The sequence below is a fragment of the Aquarana catesbeiana genome, linkage group LG08, assembly GCF_042186555.1.
Source record: "Aquarana catesbeiana isolate 2022-GZ linkage group LG08, ASM4218655v1, whole genome shotgun sequence".
NCBI classification, from domain to species: domain Eukaryota; kingdom Metazoa; phylum Chordata; class Amphibia; order Anura; family Ranidae; genus Aquarana; species Aquarana catesbeiana.
In genome coordinates, this window is record NC_133331.1 from 29,357,666 (window position 1) to 29,378,696 (window position 21,031).

Below are 21,031 nucleotides of genomic sequence, written 5' to 3' on the forward strand. Positions count from 1 at the left end.
TGCTCTGTGTGTCCCTATAGGGTAGATTTTCTCTCTCAAATTTATCTGAAATTACGAATTATCCGAAATAACAAATCCTGTATCTAAATGAATGGAATGTAACAAATGAATAATAATAAATAACAATAATAATGAAAACGTTTTATTATTATTATAATTTATTATTAATTCATTCTGTTCCATTTGTTTAGATGCGGCATTTGGTATCTCGGATAATTCGTAACTTCGGATAAATTTGTATTATTAAATTATAGGTGTTGGAATTTCTTTTCAAATTTGGCTTCAAATCTGAAAATCTGAAAATCCGAAAAAAAAAAAGAAAATTCAAAAGACTGAAAATTCAAAAGTAAAAAATTTGAAAACCTGAAAACTCTCCAAAGTCCAGCAAAAGCCTCCTACTATATTTTGAATAGAACAGAGAAGGGTTAGAGCCCCAGCCTGGGATTTTTTTGCTCTCTGTGTCCCTATAGGATAGATTTTCTCTCTCAAATTTATCTGAAGTTACGAATTAATCCGAAATAACAAATCCTATATCTAAATGAATGGAATGTAACAAATTAATAATAATAAATAACAATAATAATAATAATAATAATAAAAACGTTTTATTATTATTATAATTTATTATTAATTAATTCTGTTCCATTTGTTTAGGTGCGGTATTTGTTATCTCGGATAATTTGTAACTTCGGATAATTTCGTATTATTAAATTATAGGTATTAGAATTTCCTTTCAAATTTGGCTTCAAATCTGAAAATTTGAAAATCCGAAAAAAAAAAAGAAAATTCAAAAGACTGAAAATTCGAAAGTGAAACATTTGAAAACCTGAAAACCCGAAAATTCAAAAATCTGAAATAATAACTAACTAATAATAACTTAACTATTACTAACTATTAAATTATAAGTATTGGAATTTCCTTTCAAATTTGGCTGATAGTGAACGTAACAAATAAAAATGTATCCAAAGTTACGAATTATCCGAAATAACGAATGCCGCATCTAAACAAATAGAACGGAACAAATTAATAATAAATAATAAATAACAATAATAATAAAAATGTTTTATTATTATTATTATTTATTAGTTCCGTTCCATTCAATTCGATGCGACATAAGAAATTATCCAAAGTTACAAATTATTATTATTATTATTATGAATGATTTTATAGTCGCATATCAATGTTTATCCACATTTATGCACTTCTGAATGTTCAATAATATTTTTATATTTTTTTTTATAAATATCTACATTTTGGATCAGTATAGTGACCTGGCGCTGAGTAGTGTTTCTGCAGGTCTGGTGAAACACTTCTATTTTTGCATAAGAAATTATCCAAAGTTACGAATTATCCGAAACAACGAATGCCGCATCTAAACAAATAGAACGGAACAAAAATAATAATAAATAATAAATAACAATAATAATAATAATAAAAATGTTTTATTATTATTATTATTATTTATTATTTATTTGTTCCGTTCCATTCAATTCGATGCGACATAAGAAATTATCCAAAGTTACGAATTATCCGAAATAATGAATGCCGCATCTAAACAAATAGAACAGAACAAATTAATAATAAATAACAATAATAAAAAGGTTTTATTTTTATTATTGTTACTTATTGTTATCAATTCGTTACGTTCCATTTGTTTAGATACAGCGTTCGTTGTTTCGGATAATTTGTAACTTCGGATAATTTCTTATGCCGCATCGAATTGAATGGAACGGAACAAATTATAAATTCGTATTCGTTACGTTCGCTAACAGCCAAATTTGAAAGGAAATTCCAATACCTATAATTTTAATAGTTAATAATAGTTAAGTTATTATTAGTTAATTATTTCAGATTTTAGAATTTTCGGGTTTTCGGAGTTTCGAATTTCTGAATTTTCGAATTTACAAAATTAAGAATTTTCAAATTTACGAATCTTCAGAAAAACTTTTTATACAGGTTTTCGGTAATTCGGATATTTCTGAATTAACGAATTTGTCGAAATTTGTTTTAACGGACTTGGAACAAAACAAATTGCACGTGTCTAAAAAGTAATTCATTGCACACAACTACTAATGAGGAAGGAGTTGTCTGCATATGTAAAACTAGAATGTTTGTACAATAAAATAGTTCTTTTGTTTCTTAGTCAATCAGTACTTTCCCAAATTATTTCACAATACAAATTACCTGCATGCTGGCAGATTTTATGGAAGAGTGTTCTAAATCAGAAGTCTCAAACCTTTCTAAACAAAGAGACAGTGTACTGTCCCTCAGACTTTAGTGGGGGGGGGGGGGGGGGCAGTACAAGTAGAAAATGCCCCAGCATTAGTGGGAGTAAACAGTGACTCAGGTTTGGTGATCTGGGGGAGTAAAAAATAATTACATAATGCCTGAGGTCAGTAGGAGGAGGAATATTACACCATCATTGGTATTGGTTGGACAAAAAGTGCCCCATCATTGGTGTCAGTGGGATGAATAGTGCTAAAAAACTTTTATCAGTCGTGGGAATACTGACCCATTGTTGGTGTCAGTGGAAGGAATAGTGTCCCATTGCTGATGTTAGCAAGAGGAATAGTGCTCCATCATTTGTGTCAGTGAGTGGAAAAATGCCCCATCAAAGTAGTTCCCCACTGTTGTTTTCAGTGGGAGGAATGGTGCCCCATTGTTGGTGTCAGTGGAAGGAATAGTGCCCCATTGTTGGTGTCAGTGCAAGGAATAGTGCCCCATTGTTGGTGTCAGTGGAAGGGATAGTGCCCCATTGTTGGTGTCAGTGGAAGGAATAGTGCCCCATTGTTGGTGTTATTGAAAGGAATAGTGCCCCATTGTTGGTGTCAGTGGAAGGAATCGGGTCCCATTCTTGGTGTCAGTGAAAAGAATAGCGCCCCATTGTTGGTGTCAGTGGAAGGAATAGTGCCCCATTGTTGGTGTCAGCAAGAGGAATAGTGCTCCATCATTTGTGTCAGTGGAAGGAAAAATGCCCCATCAAAATATTTCCCCACTGTTGTTTTCAGTGGGAGGAATGGTGCCCCATTCTTGGTGTCAGTGGGAGCAATAGTGCCCCATTGTTGGGGTAAGTGGGAGGAATAGTGCCCCATTGTTGGTGTCAGTAGAAGGAATAGCGTCGCATTGTTGGTGTCAGTGGAAGAAATAGTGCCCCATTGTTGGTGTCAGTGGAAGGAATAGTGCCCCATTGTTGGTGTCAGTGGAAGAAATAGTGCCCCATTGTTGGTGTCAGTGGAAGGAATAGTGCCCCATTGTTGGTGTCAGTGGAAGGAATAGCGCCCCATTGTTGGTGTCAGTGGAAGGAATAGTGCCCCATTGTTGGTGTCAGTGGAAGGAATACTGCCCCATTGTTGGTGTCAGTGGAAGGAATACTGCCCCATTGTTGGTGTCAGTGGAAGGAATAGCGCCCCATTGTTGGTGTCAGTGGAAGGAATAGCACCCCATTGTTGGTGTCAGTGGAAGGAATAGTGCCCCATTGTTGGTGTCAGTGGAAGGAATAGCGCCCCATTGTTGGTGTCAGTGGAAGGAATAGCGCCCCATTGTTGGTGTCAGTGGAAGGAATAGTGCCCCATTGTTGGTGTCAGTGGAAGAAATAGTGCCCCATTGTTGGTGTCAGTGGAAGGAATAGTGCCCCATTGTTGGTGTCAGTGGAAGGAATAGCGCCCCATTGTTGGTGTCAGTGGAAGGAATACTGCCCCATTGTTGGTGTCAGTGGAAGGAATACTGCCCCATTGTTGGTGTCAGTGGAAGGAATAGCGCCCCATTGCTGATGTCAGCAAGAGGAATAGTGCCCCATCATTTGTATCAGTGGAAGGAAAAATGCCCCATCAAAATAGTTCCCCACTGTTGCTTTCAGTGGGAGGAATGGTGCCCCATTCTTGGTGTCAGTGGGAGTAATAGGAGCAATAGTCCCTTATTTCAGTGAGATATCATATGTAGATATTCACCAGCACACCAAGGTTTATCAATTTCGTCCAAACGGTTTTTATTCAAGAAAGGTCACATAACAAAATGGTGCAATGCAATGTTTCGGAGGGGTCCTGTGTAGCTCCGAAACGTGGCACTACACCATTCCGAAACGTGGCACTACACCATTTTGTGATGTGATAAAAACCGTCTGGATGAAATTGGTGATCCTTGGTCTGTCTGGCGAATATCTACATATCATACAGGTTTCTGTATCCAGCTGGCGGTCGTTACACCCAGTACCTTAAGAGCTCATTCCAGCAATGTGTGCGATGGGAATATGGGCTGTGGCTTATTTCAGTGCCCCAAAGGCCGTGTACAGGCAAGCAAAGGGCCACATGTGGCCCCCGGGTTACATTTTGGAAACCAATCTTCTAGATGTCTTGGAGTCCTTTCACTGAAAGACTGTTCATTAGTTCTGATTTTAGCGCTGCATGTGGACTTTTATTTGCTTTATTTTCTTATCAAACAAATTGTGCTGGCTATTTTTAGTTTAGCTTGGATTCACATTGTACAGGAGCATACCTTCCAACTTTTTGAGATGGGAACGAGGGACACTTATTAGCAAAAGTATGAAGGCATAGGACACACCCCCTGCCACGCCACCTTAACCGCTTGCGGACCAGCGCACGCCGATTTTCGTTGGCAAAATGGCACTGGTGGGCAAAAGGGCATACAGGTACGTCCCCTCTAAGAAGCGGCACTGCGGGCATGCGCCCGCCACGTTCTCCGTGACTGCGGGTCCCGCGGACTCGATGTCCGCCGGGTGCCCGCAATCGTGTCACGGAGAGGTAGAACGGGGAGAAGCTTTTGTATACAAAGCATTTCCCCATTTCTTTCTTGTGTCATGACAGAGATCACTGCTCTCTGACATCGGGAGCAGTGATCGCTGTCATGTGTGTTGAAGCCCCCCCCCACAGTTAGAATCACTCCCTAGGACACACTTAACCCCTTCATCGCCCCTTAGCGATTAACCCCTTCCCTGCCAGTGTCATTTACACATTAATCAGTGCATTTTTATAGCACTGATCGCTGTATAAATGACAATGGTCCCAAAATAGTGTCAAAAGTGTCCGATGTGTCCGCCATAATGTCGCAGTCCCAATAAAAATTGCAGATCACCGCCATTACTAATAAAAAAAAAAATAATAACAATAAAAATGCCATAAATCTATCCCCTATTTTGTAGACGCTATACATTTAGCGCAAACCAATCAATATACACTTATTGTGATTTTCTTTTACCAAAAATATGTAGAAGAATACATATCGGCCTAAACTGAGGAAAAAAATTTGTGTTTTTTTTATATATTTGTATATCTGCTGTCTTCCCCTTTCTACACCCTTTGAAAAGTACAGAACAAGTTAAAAATCTTTCTTCATCTTTCAGCAGTACATAAGGGTGGGTGGGGAGACTGAATTCTCTGTGTGAGAGCTGATTGGAGAAAAAGGACAGGGACACCCCCCCCCCCTCCCCTCCACATAGGCAGAGGAAAGAAGGAACATGCAGGAGCTGTATTCTGAATAGACCAGCTCAGTGCTTATCTCCCTCCCCGACATCAATTTTTAGCTCATGTTATCTCATGTGTTGAAGAACTTGTCTGCTAATAACAGAGGAACGAAGCACCAGAGAGAAACGACACTTAGAGCTTTGGAGAGAGACAAGTAAACACTGCTTAGTTCAAATTTCATGGGAAAAAAAACATACAGGCAACAAGCATTTCCAAAATGACAGGTCAGCAATGGCAGGTTTCATATTTTCCAGTTTTAATCAGAAATGGCAAAAGCTTTTTGCAGATCTGACTAGTGCAGGATTACTCCACCAGGCAACTGAAATACCAGCCTTGCCAAGCAGTTCTGAGGCCACTTGAAAAGTAGCTTGGTTTTCTCTGGGGTGACACATCTCCACCTTTGGAAATCTTTTATTGTTCTAAAACAGAGATGCATCAAGATGAAAAATGACAATTTGCTGTGAGCTGTGATAGATGTGTTAGGTCCAGAATTGGCTCATCCACAAAGCAACCTATGTAGGAGCCTAGAGTCCGGTGGATGTCCCGAGGTACACCTACAACCTTAATGCCCCTGTAATAACCCATGGAACAGTGCAGTTCATCAAAGCTTTGCACCTGCCTATTACTTCACAAGGAGGGGGGGGGGGGTGCACTGGTAAGGACCTGGTGTCTGATGGGGCAATTCCATTACAAACAAGCAAATGGGGCATTTTCACTGTGCCTATTGAGATGTCATTTGAAGAAACGGAGAGCCGGTGTTTACTTTGTCTAGAGGGCCCCGTTCTGTTTTAATTTTTATCTGGTTAGGACGGATGGTCAAAAGCTGTTCCAGGGTTGTAGATACTCTCCATTAGCAGAGGCTAAGTGGTTAGCACTTCTGCCTGGCAGGTTTGTTGGTTCAAATACCAACCATGAAAGACAAAACCAGAGGAAATTCCCAGCTCAACTCACCAACCAGTCTGCTTACCAACTGAATTAACCTGTCCAACAGTCTGCGTTAAAAACAGGGGTTTAGTTAGTACGCATTTGCAAACGCATGCGTAAGCTGCAAGGCCACTTCAGGACACCGTGTATCGCTTGCAGTCCTAATGCCACGTACACACGAGTAGACTTTACGGCAGACTTTGCCCGGCGGACGGGATTTCGTCAGACAATTCGATCGTGTGTGGGCTCCAGCGAACTTTGTTTTCTCAAAAGTTGGACGGACTTAGATTTGAAACATGTTTTAAATCAATCCGTCGAAATCGAGTCCGGTCGAAAAGTCCGCTCGTCTGTATGCTAGTTCGACGGACAAAAAGCCACGCTAGGGCAGCTATTGGCTACTGGCTATAAACTTCCTTGTTTTAGTCCGGTCGTACGTCATCACGTACAAATTCGATGGACTTTGATGGATTGTGTGTAGGCAAGTCCGTTCATTCAGAAAGTCCGTCGAAAAGTCCGCCGGGCAAAGTCTGCCGTAAAGTCCGCTCGTGTGTACGCGGCATAACACTACTAAATTTCTGAGCGTCTCCAGAGTGGAAGCACATACATTATAATGGAGAGATGATGGGCAGGTGGGCCTGGAGGCAGCCCAGTCCTCGTTAAAGGCACAGGGGGGCACATTGGACATCCAACACATAGTGCAAAGGCGCCCAGTGTGTCCCCTGACCAAAAATCTCAACCATGGCAATACCTACCTGGAGTTTGCACGTTCTCCCTGTGCTCGCTTGCGTTTCCTCCCACACTCCAAAGACATGCTGGTGAGTTAATTGTCTCCTGTGTAAATTGGCCTTAGTATGTGTATGTATGAGTATGAGTTAGGGGCCTTAGATTGTAAGCTCCTTGAGGGCAGAGACTGATGTATATGTATAAGTATTGTGTAAATTGATAGCACTATACAAGTACCTGTAGTAATAATAGGTAAAATCTGATTGGCTGGTAAGGGCAACCATACTTTGTACATAGTAATAAGATTTTATACTGCTTTAGTGAGTAAGCACAGACATCCCTGACTTTCTTTATTGGTGAAATGCATGTACACACACATACAAAAACATGCTTTTTCTTAATTATTGGTTGGATTTGTATGCACTGTATCTCTATGGCTAGCTTATTTACATCTGCATCCTCTGCATGCCCTATGGCTTGGATTTCAGCACGTGTTTGCAAACAGTACTGCTTTATTGAACGTCCCCAAATAGCTGAGCTTTGTCTCTTTATTTTCTGTATACCAGTGTGAGGCAGAGATGTCTGGAGGAGCAGAAGAGGAGGAGGCAAAGAGCCACCAAGAAAATCATCACATTTATTGGAACATTCCTGCTTTGTTTTACTCCATATGTAATTACCAGGTAAGTGATTAGCATTAATTAGCCTTTTGAGACACTTTATGATTTTTCATTCATTCATTATAGTTCATACATAATGCAAACCTCCCAACATTTTGAGATGGGAATGAGGGACACCTTCTAGCAAACATATGTAGGCCTAGGACACGCCCCCTGCCACACCCCCTTAAGGCCTCTTTCACACGGACGATCCGTATGTCCGTTTTTCATCCTTCCGTTTTCGGATGAAAAAAGGACATACATTCATCCCTATGGAGCGTCGGATGTCAGCGGTGACATGTCCGCTGACATCCGACCACGCTCCGATCCGAAAAGTGTAACGGAGGAAAAACCTACTTTTCCATCCGTTTTCGGATCGGGTGACGACGGACACTACGGTCCGTCATCATCCGATCCCCCATAGGGGAGAGCGGCGGTCTGACAGGTCCGTCGCTGCACAGCGTGCAGCGATGCACCTGTCATCTTCCTGCTCAGCGGGGATCGGCGGATCAATCCCCGCTGAGCCAGCGGATGTTCACGGGGCGGATCATCACTGATCTGCCCCATGTGAAAGAGGCCTAAAGGAGAATTAACTGAAAAAAAAGGTTAACCAAAACCACAAGGGCTTTTTTTTTACCACTAGTATTTCTTTATATTGGCTTTCAAGATTTACAAATGCAGCAAGTTAGAATTTTGATGAAAACAATGTCCAACCAATGATGAAAGATATCGAAGAAAAACTTAGAGGAAATTCCTCCATGTATATAAGTCTCATAAAATGGTTGATGTAAATTCAGTGACTTCGTGTGAGGAACATATCAAACGTGTGACATCTGGAGTGAACACAGAAGAGACACACCACCACCAACAATAGGGAGGCTTACCAGATCACGTAGACCCAAGGGGGCATACGCCCAACTGGGTCGAATCCCGTGTATGCTCCGCCACCCTTCACAAGTCTTCCTGGAGACTTGTGAAGGGAGCCGGAGCGTACACGGAACATGGAGCATAGAGTCCAAAGCTGACATTGAGAGAGCGAGTGCAAGGACCTACTAGCATCCGGTTTGCTCTTGGATTTCCATCCTCACCACTCCTCCGGAACATCTACCATCACCCACCACCCAAGCCTGATTCGACCCAGTTGGGCGTATGCCCCCTTGGGTCTACGTGATCTGGTAAGCCTCACTATTGTTGGTGGTGGTGTGTCTCTTCTGTGTTCACTCCAGATGTCACACATTTGATATGTTCCTCACACGAAGTCACTGGATTTACATCACCCATTTTATGAGTCTTATATACATGGAGGACTTTTTTCTAAGTTTTTCTTCGATATCTTTCATCATTGGTTGGACATTGTTTTCATGTTGAACTTTTAGCGCTACACATAATTTTCTGTTTTACTGTCATATGCCCATATCCTATTGGCCGTGTTAGCTGCTTATTCCTCTTTCTTGGCAGCGCAGAATTACTTGTTATCCTTCTCTTCTTAGAATTTTGATGGAAGGTTTAGCACTGGGAAACACTTTTTGAAAGATAAAAAGTGCATTTTATATACAACTATATAGATCAGACCAAAATGAGGGACAAATGAGGAGGAATGAGGGACAGAGGGACATTGCTCCAAATCAGGGACAGTCCCTCAAAATCAGGGACAGTTGGGAGCTATGCATAATGTGAATATATATATATATATATACAGTATCTCACAAAAGTAAGTACACCCCTCACATTTTTGTAAAAATTTTATTCTATCTTTTCATGTGACAACACTGAAGAAATGACACTTTGCTACAATGTAAAGTAGTGAGTGTACAGCTTGTATAACAGTGTAAATTTGCTGTCCCCTCAAAATAGCTCAACACAGATTAGCACCCCCCCCCCCCCAACAAAAAATCTATTGTGTCCTAGCAACATGGCAGGGCATACTAGAGGTTGCTAGTTTTTCGGGCATCTTCTGGAGGGGCCCAGATGGTCTTCGGTATGACAATTATTTTATTGGACATTTTACAAAGCTGCACAGTTTTTCAATAACTACTAGGGCTCCTTGATTGCATAGGTTATTTTCTGTGTAGCAAAGGCCTCTCCAGGCCTAATGGTGACCTCCAGAGTCAGGGACAGCTGACGACCTTCTTTATAGAGTGCAGTTACAAGGCATGGTGGGTGCAATGCAAGGTAGATTCATGGGTGCCAGACACTTCTTGAATGCAATGAGATTTATTGTCTCTTAAACAGAACTGTGGGAGGGAGGGTTAGGGTCAGGACACCCTTTAGTAGTTGCAATGTTAATTGGCAGACTCCAAAACTTCTACAGGTAGACAGCCATACAGGGAAAGGCATCTAAGCAAGACACTACATTCGCACGAGTAGTTTCGCTGTCTCCTATGGCAACAGTCCTGTAACAGTTTCTAACACAAATTGTAACGACTCCTTTACTTTCTACAATCTCCTCTTGTATGTCTTCACTCAACTGAGCTCCCAGTCTCTCTTACTAGACTTGCTGATCCACTGCCACGGAATCCAGTGAGCACTTCCAATCTTCTTACTCAGTATCTTCCCCAAGCGTCACCCCCGTGTCCCTGCTGGGTCCCTAGCTTGGCACTCACAGATACTCCTCAAGCATCATCCCACTGGCCTGCTCGGTCCCTGGCTTGACACACAATACTGCTCTGCAAGTGTCACCTCCACTGGCTGAGCCCCTGGCTTGGCACCTGCTGAAGTTTCCCAATTCTCCACCTTCCCCGGTTGGTGACAATGCTGCTCTGGGACTTGCTTCAGCTACTCACTGTGGTCCCTGGTAAAAAAGGTGGTTGGTCCCTTAGTGGCGACAGCTTCCCCTCTACCTCCGACCATGACAGGTTCCCCGGTCGGCAGAACCGTTGCTTCTGGTTGGACTCCAAGACCGCAGTCCCAACCCTGCTCTCTTGCTTCTGGATAGGCCCTCAGACAGCCTAGCAGCCAGATGTCCCCGGGATAGGCCTTAGGATTATGGCCTAGCAGCTTGGGGCAGTACAACACATGTCCACTCAGACAGGTGCCAGGTGGCACAGAACCCCGATCACCTGACTCCACTAAAATAAATAGGCTCTCCCAGCAGGCTAAGGCAGTGGTCATCAACCCTGTTCTCAGTGCCCACTAACAGGCCAGGTTTTATGTATTACCTTGAGAAGATGCAGACTAGAATACTGCAATCACTTAGCAGCAAATTATATCACCTGTGATGTATTTCAGTTATCTTCCAAACCTGGCCTGTTAGTGGGCCCTAATGACAGGGTTGATGACCACTGGGCTAAGGGACTCAAGAAAATTCCTGCCCATTGGCTGAGACACTCCATATACTCCTAATCTGTCCTTGCAATGCCCTTGTCTTATCTAATGCCATCAGGTACCCGGCCACCTAGTGGCAGAAGAGAGAAGTGCAGCAATTCCAGAATTAGGGTAAATTCAGTTGACCTAGAAATTGACCAAGGCAACTATCACTTGGAAAATACATTTAAGAGAATCCCTGCCTAAACATCAGGGTGCTACATCTGGAAAAGGTGAACTTAGCCTTTTAAGCTTCTGTAGATGCCATTGACTAAGCAAAGTGACCTCCCAGGCCTCTTCATGTCTGATGGTGTGTTTACAGAAGGAGGTATTTTTATTAGTACATCTCTCAGGCTAACATGCAGCTGAGCTGAAACTGTTTCTACAGGAGTGCTGAGAGCCTGTTTTCTTAATTATCAGAAAGGTTGATAGCTTTTCTGGGTCTCGTTATATTTCTGTTACTTCAAGCAAGACTTTAAATGTTTGCTATCTGGGAAAACCCATCTAGTGCTGGAGGTTTACAGAGCTTAATTCCCAAAAGTGGTGGAAGTTCTGGGGTAGAATGGCATTGAGATGTTAACCCAAGGGAGCCCCCAAGTAACAGATGGAAGCCTCAACTGTAACAGATGACCCCAATTCTCACAGACCCCCTTCAGTGGTAGAATAGTTATTATTTCTCAAGTAGTTCACTGTAGATGCTGCATCTTTACCCTAGAGAGCTAAGGAATAAGAAACAAACGTTTGCCCTAGAAAACCACTTATACATACATAGTTACATGGTTACATAGTTGGTGAAGTTGAAAAAAGACACAAGTCCATCCAGTTCAACCTATGATAAGTGTGTGTGCGATTGTGCGTTTATGTCAATAGTACATTGTATATCCCTGTATGTTGTAGTCGTTAAGGTGCCCATCTAATAGTTTTTTGAAATGATCAATGCTCCCTGCTGATACCACTGCTTGTGGAAGAGAATTCCACATCCTTACCGCTCTGACAGTAAAGAACCCTCTACACAGTTTAAGGTTAAATCGCTTCTCTTCTAATTTTAGTGAATGGCCGCGTGTCTTTTTAAATTCCCTTTCACTGAAAAGTTTTTTTCCCTATGCTAGGGTCGGTACGGTATTTATACATTGATATCATATCCCCTCTCAAGCGTCTCTTCTCCAGAGGGAATAAGTTCAATGCTTGCAGTCTTTCCTCATAGCTGAGATCCTCCAGTCCCTTAGTTAGCTTTGTTGCTCTTCTCTGGACTCTTTCCAGTTCCAGCACATCCTTCCTGAGGACTGGTGCCCAGAACTGGACAGCATACTCAAGATGCGGCCGGACCAGAGTCTTGTAGAGCGGGAGAATTATCGTTCTCTGGAGTGAATCCCTCTTTTGATGCATGCCAATATTTTGTTGGCTTTGCTTGCAGCAGCTTGGCATTGCATGCCATTGCTGAGCCTATCATCTACTAGGACCCCCAGGTCCTTTTCCATCCTAGATTCCCTCAGAGGTTCTCTCTGTAGCAAGTAACTTGCGTTCGTATTTTTGGCACCCAAATGCATTTCCTTACATTTTTCAACATTCAATGTATTTTTGCCATGTAGTTGCCCACCCCATTATTTTATTAGGTCTTCTTGTAAGGTTTCCACATCCTGCAGAGAAGTTATTGCCCTGCTTAGCTTAGTATCGTCCGCAAATACTGAGATTGAACTGTTTATCCCATCCTCCAGATCGTTTATGAATAAATTAAACGGGATTGGTTATGCTTGCCTTGCTCATGTATGCTAGGACTGTCTACATAGTATGTATAGGGCTCATGTACTATCAGTATGTAGAACAGCCACTACAGTAAAACCTTGGTTTGAGAGCGTTTTGCAAGACAAGCAACTTTTTTAAATACATTTTGACTTGATATACAAGCGATGTCTTGATATACAAGTAGCGTCATGTCACAACTGAGTATAAAAGAGAAGCGTGGCGCCTTCAAGTGTAGCAATATGGTTACATTTAATGAAGGTACAACATTTAGCAACTCACATGGTTGATGATCTAGGTATGCAGACATCCAGGGTAAAGCTGTCCACATGGACCGTCCTCCGCACCGCCATCGGCGTCGTCCCTTCCACGCTGCACTCCACGAGCGGTTCAATTGCTCTACTGCAGGGTAGTCTTCCCGGTCACAATTGCACACTGACAGCGGTGAGAGCCGGCAGTGGAGGATGGTCTTTACCCCGAATGTCTGCATACTTAGATGTGCCTCTCCTAAACATCAACCATGTGAGTTGCTAAATCTTGTACCTTCATTAAATGAGAACCATATTGCTACACTTAGAGGCGCCTCTCTTCTCTTTTATACTCTGGAGCTCCTGATGGATTTTGCTTCTAATCCCCTTGTGTAGGCTTCTATTTGTGGATGGACATTTTATGGTTACACAACATATCACATTGCTATAATCTTTTTTTAAGGACTATAAACTGAAGGACCTATGAATAAATGGTTGTGGAACGAATCATCTGAGTTTCCATTATTTCTTATGGGGAAATTCACTTTGATATACAAGTGCTTTGGATTACAAGCATGTTTCTGGAATGAATTATGCTCGCAATCCAAGGTTTTACTGTATTTGCAAGTTGGCAAATTAGGTTTGGTTGTTACAACATTATACTCTGGATACCTGTTTCTATTATTATTTTTTGACACGAGCTGCACTTTTTTGCATTTTTTTTTGTTTGTTTCTTTTTTTTTACAGTTGATAGATATTTTATTTACATGCATATGAATATTTTATGCTAAAATGTAAACCCTAATAATGGCTCTTATTTGCTATCTTTTGGTCTGTTAAGTGTTTTTTCGGCTTGATAAGTGCAATCAAATACCTGTTTATCTGTCAAATCTAAAGCTGTCCTATGCACACTTCCTGTGTTATCTTAATGGCATTATAAAAGTTCCTACCTGCACCTTGTGTGTTTTATCTGCATTGATCACGTAGTTTCATGGTGTCATTTGTTGCTCTGTGTACACAGGTTGCACAGTAGTGGAGTCATTTTCCACTTTCACAAGTTTCTGTTTGTGTTCATGCATGGCACTGCACAGGTTAATGCATGACCCCTGTCTGTAGTCTGAGAACTAACATTTCCTGTGAGGACACTACATATCCCACAATCCCCCGGTCTCTCGGTCTAGTGCCTTGCAGGTGAGAGCTACCCTGTTTCCCCGAAAATAAGACCTAGCGTGATTGTCAGTGATGGCTGCAATATAAGCCCTACCCCCTCAAATAAGCCCTACCCTGTTTCCCCAAAAATAAGCCCTACCCTGAAAATAAGACCTACAAGGACTTTAACTAGGGCTTATTTGGAGGGTAGGGCTTATATTGCAGCCATCACTGACAATCACGCTATGTCTTATTTTCGGGGAAACAGGTTATGTAGTAATTAGATCTGATCTGACACAGACACAAACAGACAGAGCATTTAAATTGGTTCTAAAGACAGAAGGTGTTTTTTTTTTTCTCTTAATACATTCTATGCATTAAAATAAAAAACCTTCTGTGTGCATCAGCCCCCCTCAGCCCCTCTAATACTTACCGGAGCCCCATCTCGATCCAGCGATGTTGCACGAGAGACTCCGCTGTCCGGGACTCTCCCTCCCGATTGGCTGAGACACAGCAGCGGGTGCCATTGGCTCCCGCTGCTGTCAATCAAAGTCAGTGAGCGAATGAGGAGAGAGAGGAGCCGCGGCTTCATGTCTGAATGGACACACAGAGCAGCAGCTCGGCTCGGGTGCCCCCATAGCAAGCTGCTTGGTGTGGGGGCACTCGGCAGGAGGGAGGGGTCAGGAGTGCCGGCGAGGGACCCGAGAAGAGGAGGATCTGGGCTGCTCTGTGCAAAACTCTTTCGTAGAGCAGGTAAGTATAACATGTTTGTTATTTAAAAAAAAAAAAAGACTTTAGTATCACTTTAAAGAGAATTCACCTGGCTGGAAGAGAAGTGTTTTATCACATTAGCACGCCCGCATTTGTGATGCAACCCAGAGGAAATGGCAAGGCATGCACTGACCTGAAACAAGACGTTGTCTGCCCCTGGGCATAAGCTAGGTTCATTGATAAAGGGGCATAGGGGAATGAATCAGCCATGACATACAAAGTGCAGTCACAACATGTGAGCCCATCATTACAGAGCAAGGCAAACAAACGGCACAGGGGACATAACTACACTTGGGCCCCTTTCACACTTGTATGACTTGTCCCACGATTTGGGACTGCAAAGTCGCATGACAAGTTGTTCCCCATGATTTCCAATGACAACCATTCATATTAGTACGACTTCAAGTCGTGCCGACTTCAAAGTAGTCCCTGCACTACTTTGGTCCGACTTTGATGCGAGTTGCACAGGCATTCCCTGAAAGCGAGGCAAAAATCGCAGCAAAATCACACGGCTTTGAAGTCGCGGTAGTGTGAAAGGGGCCTTAGGCTGCATTCACACCCGAGCGTTTTGTAGCTTGAAGCTTGAAGCTCAAAAACGCTGGAAGAGAAAAAAAAAATCAATTATTCTCTATGGAGATGGTTCACATCTTCACTCCATGTCGCCTGAAGCTCAAACAATTTCTGGAGCTTTCATTGTCGCTCAAATCGGGCAGATTTGGGCATTTTTGGCACGTTTCTATTCTCGTAGAAATGAATGGAAACACGCCATTTGCGCGTTTTTGTGCGTTGTTGCGCGTTTGATTTTCTGCTCAAATGAAAAATTCAAAACATTAAATAGTAATAATATATGAATAAATGTAAAATAAATACAAAAAATAACTAAAAATCATCATAAATAAGTAAAATAAATGAATAGTATGTAATGATACATTAATAAATAACAATTAACCTCTAACCTTAAAAAATATTAAATGCATTATTATATTATTATTATTATTATTATTAATAATAATAAAATAACAATAAACACCCAAACGCGAACAAAAAAATACATTATTAATAATAATAATGATAATAATTTATTTTGTGTTAGAGTTATGCCCTGTACACACGGTCGGAATTTCCGATGGAATATGTGCGATCGGAGCTTGTTGTCAGAAATTCCGACCGTGTGTGGGCTCCATCAGACTTTTTCCATCGGAATTTCCGACAGACAAAGTTTGAGAGCAGGCTATAAAATTTTCCGACAACAAAATCCGATCGTTCAAATTCCGATCGTGTGTGGACAATTCCGACGCACAAAGTGCCACGCATGCTCAGAATAAATTAAGAGACGAAAGCTATTGGCTACTGTTTATAGTCCCAACGTACGCGCTTGACGTCACCGCATTCAGAACGATCGGATTTTCCGTCAACTTTGTGCAACCGTGTGTATGCAAGACAAGTTTGAGCCAACATCCGTCGGAAAAAATCCATGGATTTTGTTGTCGGAATGTCCCTTCAATGTCCGATCGTGTGTACGCGGCATTAGGGTGTTTAGTTCCTCTAACCTTAAAAAATATGAAATATATTATTATTATTATTATTATTATTATTATTATTATTATTATTATTATTAATAATAATAATAATAATTTATTTTGTGTTAGGGTTAGGGTGTTTAGTTATTTATTATTTAATTTTTTTAAGGGGCAAGGGTTAAAGTTAAGGGTTAATTATTTATTTAATGTTACTTAGTATTTATTTATTTTTTTATTTATGATTTTTATTTATTTGTGTATTTATTTTACATTTATTTATTCATTTATTATTATTCATATAATAATAAATAAAATATTAATAATAATAAATAACCCTAACCCCAACTCCTAATCCTAATGCACCGTACACACGATCCGATAATCGGACGACAGATTGTCTGGTTTTTTTTTTGCATGCTAGTCGTATATCGAACCTGAAGAGTTTACTAAAGTTACGAAAATTCTCGTACGACAGAATAAAAAAATCGGAAGTGATGTCATATATTGTAGTGCATTTGTATTGTATTTTCAGAAGACAACTGTACGGATTAAACGAAAATCGTACAATCTGGTATCGTACGAGAACATTTTTTGGGAATGTCAGATAAAAAAATAACGGATGAACTGTCGTGATTGGCTCTCGAAAGCTCTGTACTAACGATCCGATTATTGTACGATCGCGCCGAAAGTGGTATTTTTCATCCGATTTTCGAATCGTGTGTACGGGCCATTACCCTAACCTAAAATGAACTCGAACCCCTTACCTAACGAAAAAAACATTATATTAAATGAAGAATAATAATAATAAAAGAAGAAATAAAAGCTAAAGGAAAAGCTAAAAAAGCTGAAATACCTAGCAACAAATGATGTAACAGATAATGGTTTTCTCTATTGGCTAATAAAAAAAACGGCAAAGCCCAAAAGTGCTGCATTCAAACGTGCAAGTAGTGCATAAACGCGCAAAAAAAACACCTTGAAAAGCACTCAAAGACGCTGCGCTCAGGTGTGAATTCAGCCTAATATCTAGGTAAACAATGAAAACATTTGAACATGTGCATTGCCTTTAAGGAGGGTATTTAGCCCTCTTTGTTCTTTATCTTGGAACTACAGAATAATTAGTGTGTGGTTTAGAGATGAGCGGAGTGGCAGGGATTGAGTAGTGCAGCAAAACAGAACTGGGAAGGGTTGACACCACACAGTCCATAGAAATCCTTTTGCTTTGTTATCCTCCAACAGGACTCAGTAGCTGAGTGCATTTCTGTCAGGTCAACATGCCATTTTTTAGTAGTCAAGACACTATATTGGGCTTGGGTTTGTAGAAATGTTTAGTTTTAGAATCCTACTGGTGCTATAACCACTGGATGAATTCCACCCCAACAATCTTAAATCAGACTAATGAATGCCACCAAAGAAAGGGTTATTCCAGTGAGAGTCAAGAAAAATATGCATAAAACCTTATTCAATACAAGCACAAAAAAAAATCTTTTTTTTTTTCTTCCCTTCCTTTTTTTTAAAATATTTTTAATATGCATATATTTTTTTAATTTCATGGCCGCATATATCTCAGATGAAAATAGAATTGATTTATGCTAAGATATACTCTGTGATACGCATGCAATTAAAGTGTGTTTGTCTGTATGTATAAAAATTGTTGGAAAAATTTAAATAAAATGTAGAATTTATAAAAAAAAAAGAACAAATCAAAATTCTGTATTCCAACACAATTCAAAAAAAAATCTAAAGAAAAATACCAAATCCAATCAAAAGAACTGAAAAGCCAAAACAAAAAAAAATGCACCATAAAAATACTCAAAAATAACACACAATAGAGGCAAACCAGGTGCAAATGATTTCATAACAATTACAATTACACATGCCCTGAAAGTACAATGAACCACACAACATAGAAAAAAAAGGTACCAAGCCAGTTAGTCCTTAAAGTATAATTCCTGCGTAACCATTACTATTCTTAAAGATGCTCCCTCCCCACCCCCTGCTGCTACCTAGCCTATCTACCCTATATAAAAATAGATCTGTATCCTTACCTCTTCCCAGCCTGCCTCGGTCAGCTATCTTGCATCTTGAGCAAAAATAAATGTGTTTCCCATCAATATTCAAAATATTTGTGACATAGCTATTGAAGCCATTTTGTAAAACTGAATAACCATACATGAAAATGTAGTTCATATATCAGAAAAGAAAGATAAAAATTTGGCCGGACTTTAGAGGCAAGATGGGACACATAGTTTATATAAAATCCATCATTTTATGTATAGACAAAGTATAAAAAGCATGAAAAGACATACATCAATAAAAACATAAAAACATTTACATGTAAAAAAATGGTCAATTTTAAAGCAATGATGTTACATAAAATTAAGTGAATAAGCCCCTGTGCGTCAACGCGTTTCACTGGTCCGCCTCCTCAGGACACACAGAAGGAAAGAAAATGGATTCACTACGTAGATGGAAGAAGTACAATTACTTTGTGCACACATGTTATGAACATTTTGCTATGATTATATATGTAGAAGAGTTGCATCCATATATCAGGATGGACCATCACTAGATGTAGATATTGATTGCTTTATGTTTGTGAAGCTCCTATATAGTCCACATTTCTGAGATTGTAATGAACAAACAATGTTTTGGTTCCTTTACAGGTTGGTCGAGATTTCCTCTTCCACCACCATCAATCCTCAGTGGGGCATCATAAGTCGATTTTTGGCATACAGCAAAGCTTTGTCGGATCCATTTGTGTATTGTTTATTACGGAACCAGTATAAGACCTGCTGTCGAGACATGGTCAACAAACTCTTGAAACGCAGCTCTGGCAATTCCTCTGCGCGAAGGGTCAACTCTTACGTAGGACATTTGGTGCCAACCACCTCTGAATAATTTAACCTCTGAGAACTACAAGAATCAATTTCGCCAAATAGGCACATGTGCAGTTCCTTCCAAAAAAATGAGAACTACGGACTCTAAATGGAATATAATCCCTATTTTATGTTGCTGTAATTTATTGCCTTAATTTATTATGAAACGTTTGTGTTCCTTTAGGAAAAGAACCTTTTCTGTGGGATATCGTTCTCAGATCCCTGACCAATTTTCAGTCCACCACAGAAAAATGTTCCAGACTCGTGTACCAGGTTATACGGAACACAGAAGCACTGATCAATAATTCAAATCTGCCTACTTGTACATTTCCATTAATTTGTGGATCTGTCTCTGCAGGTACTGTCTACTACTTGACTCAGAACATTTGATGACTTTGATAATGTTGCCTGTTGACAATCGTATGTTTGAGTAAAGGTCACCATTTGCTCAAAATAGGTATCTTGTGGAGTTTGATAATGAATGGACTTAAAGTTATTTCTCTTCCTTGACTCAGTCACATTTCAATGTCTATAGAAACATAACACCAGCACCTGCTGCTAAAAAAAGCACATAAATATCATCTGTAAGTGTGATGTGTGCAAGGGACTAATGACAGGATGGATCCAGGAGCCCAATTACACAAAGGACCAGCTGCCCAGTAAAAAAGTCATGGTTTATTTCAAACGATTTAAAAGCATAACAAGGTGCTGCACAGTATCACCAGCAGTCGACCAGGCGCAGGCCTCAGGCAGGAGGAATGTACAGGGGGACCCAGATGTAAATGAGATCGGAGATAGGACAGCGGAGGATTTTGCGGAACCTGGAAGTCTGCTGATACAACCTCTGACTGTCAGACAACTGGAAAGCACCAGGAAGTTAGACCAGTTACCAGCACAACATGTTTCGGGCATGCCCCTTTTGACAAAAAACGATACATGTTGTCCTTGGCAACCAGCCTAACTTCTTGGTGCTTTCCAGTTGTCCAAGGTTGTATCAGCAGACTCCTGAGTTCCAAAGATGCGAGGTGATGCAAGTCCCTCCTTTTGACAAAGGGGTGTGCCCGAAACATGTTGTCCTGGCAAACGTCCTAATTTCTTGGTGCTTTCCAGTTGTCCGAGGTTGTATCAGCAGATGCCCGGGTTCCGGTGATGTGAGGTGGTGCAAGTCCCTCCTTTTGACAAAGGAGCGTGCCCCGAAATATGTTGTCCTAGATCTGGCCTAACTTCTTGGTGCTTTCCAGTTGTCCGAGGTTTTTTCTGCAGTTGTCTGGGTTCCGGTAATTTGAGGTGACGCAAGTCCCTCCTTTTGACAAAGGGTGTGCCCTGAAACATGTTGCCCAGGCAACCGGCCTAACTCCTTGGTGCTTTCCAGTTGTCCAAGGTTGTATCAGCAGACTTCCGGGTTCTGGTGATGCGAAGTAACTCAAGTCCCTCCTTTGACAAAAGGGCGTGCCCTGAAACATGTTGTCCTGGCAACTGGCCTAACTTCCTGGTGCTTTCCAGTTGTCCAAGGTCGTATCAGCAGACTTCTGGGTTCCGGTGATGCAAGTCCCTCCGCTGTTCTACCGTGGCCGGCGGTCTTCTATTTCGGATCGTATTTACATCTGGGTCCCCTGTTACATTCCTCCTGCCTAAAGCCTGCGT

The 21,031-nt window shown here is 41.0% G+C and overlaps 1 protein-coding gene across 2 annotated transcripts in view; it reads left to right on the top strand.

Moving 5' to 3' along the window:
• Positions 1–19,841, top strand: part of GPR26 (G protein-coupled receptor 26) — a 32,395-nt gene extending 12,554 nt beyond the window's left edge. For both annotated transcript variants that reach the window (XM_073595647.1, XM_073595648.1), the window contains 2 exons: positions 7,691–7,804; positions 19,175–19,841. In XM_073595647.1, the coding sequence (XP_073451748.1) occupies positions 7,691–7,804; positions 19,175–19,409 (349 nt within the window). In that variant the 3' untranslated portion in view covers positions 19,410–19,841. The remainder of the gene's footprint in view (positions 1–7,690; positions 7,805–19,174) is intronic.
• Positions 19,842–21,031: the final 1,190 nt, after the last annotated feature.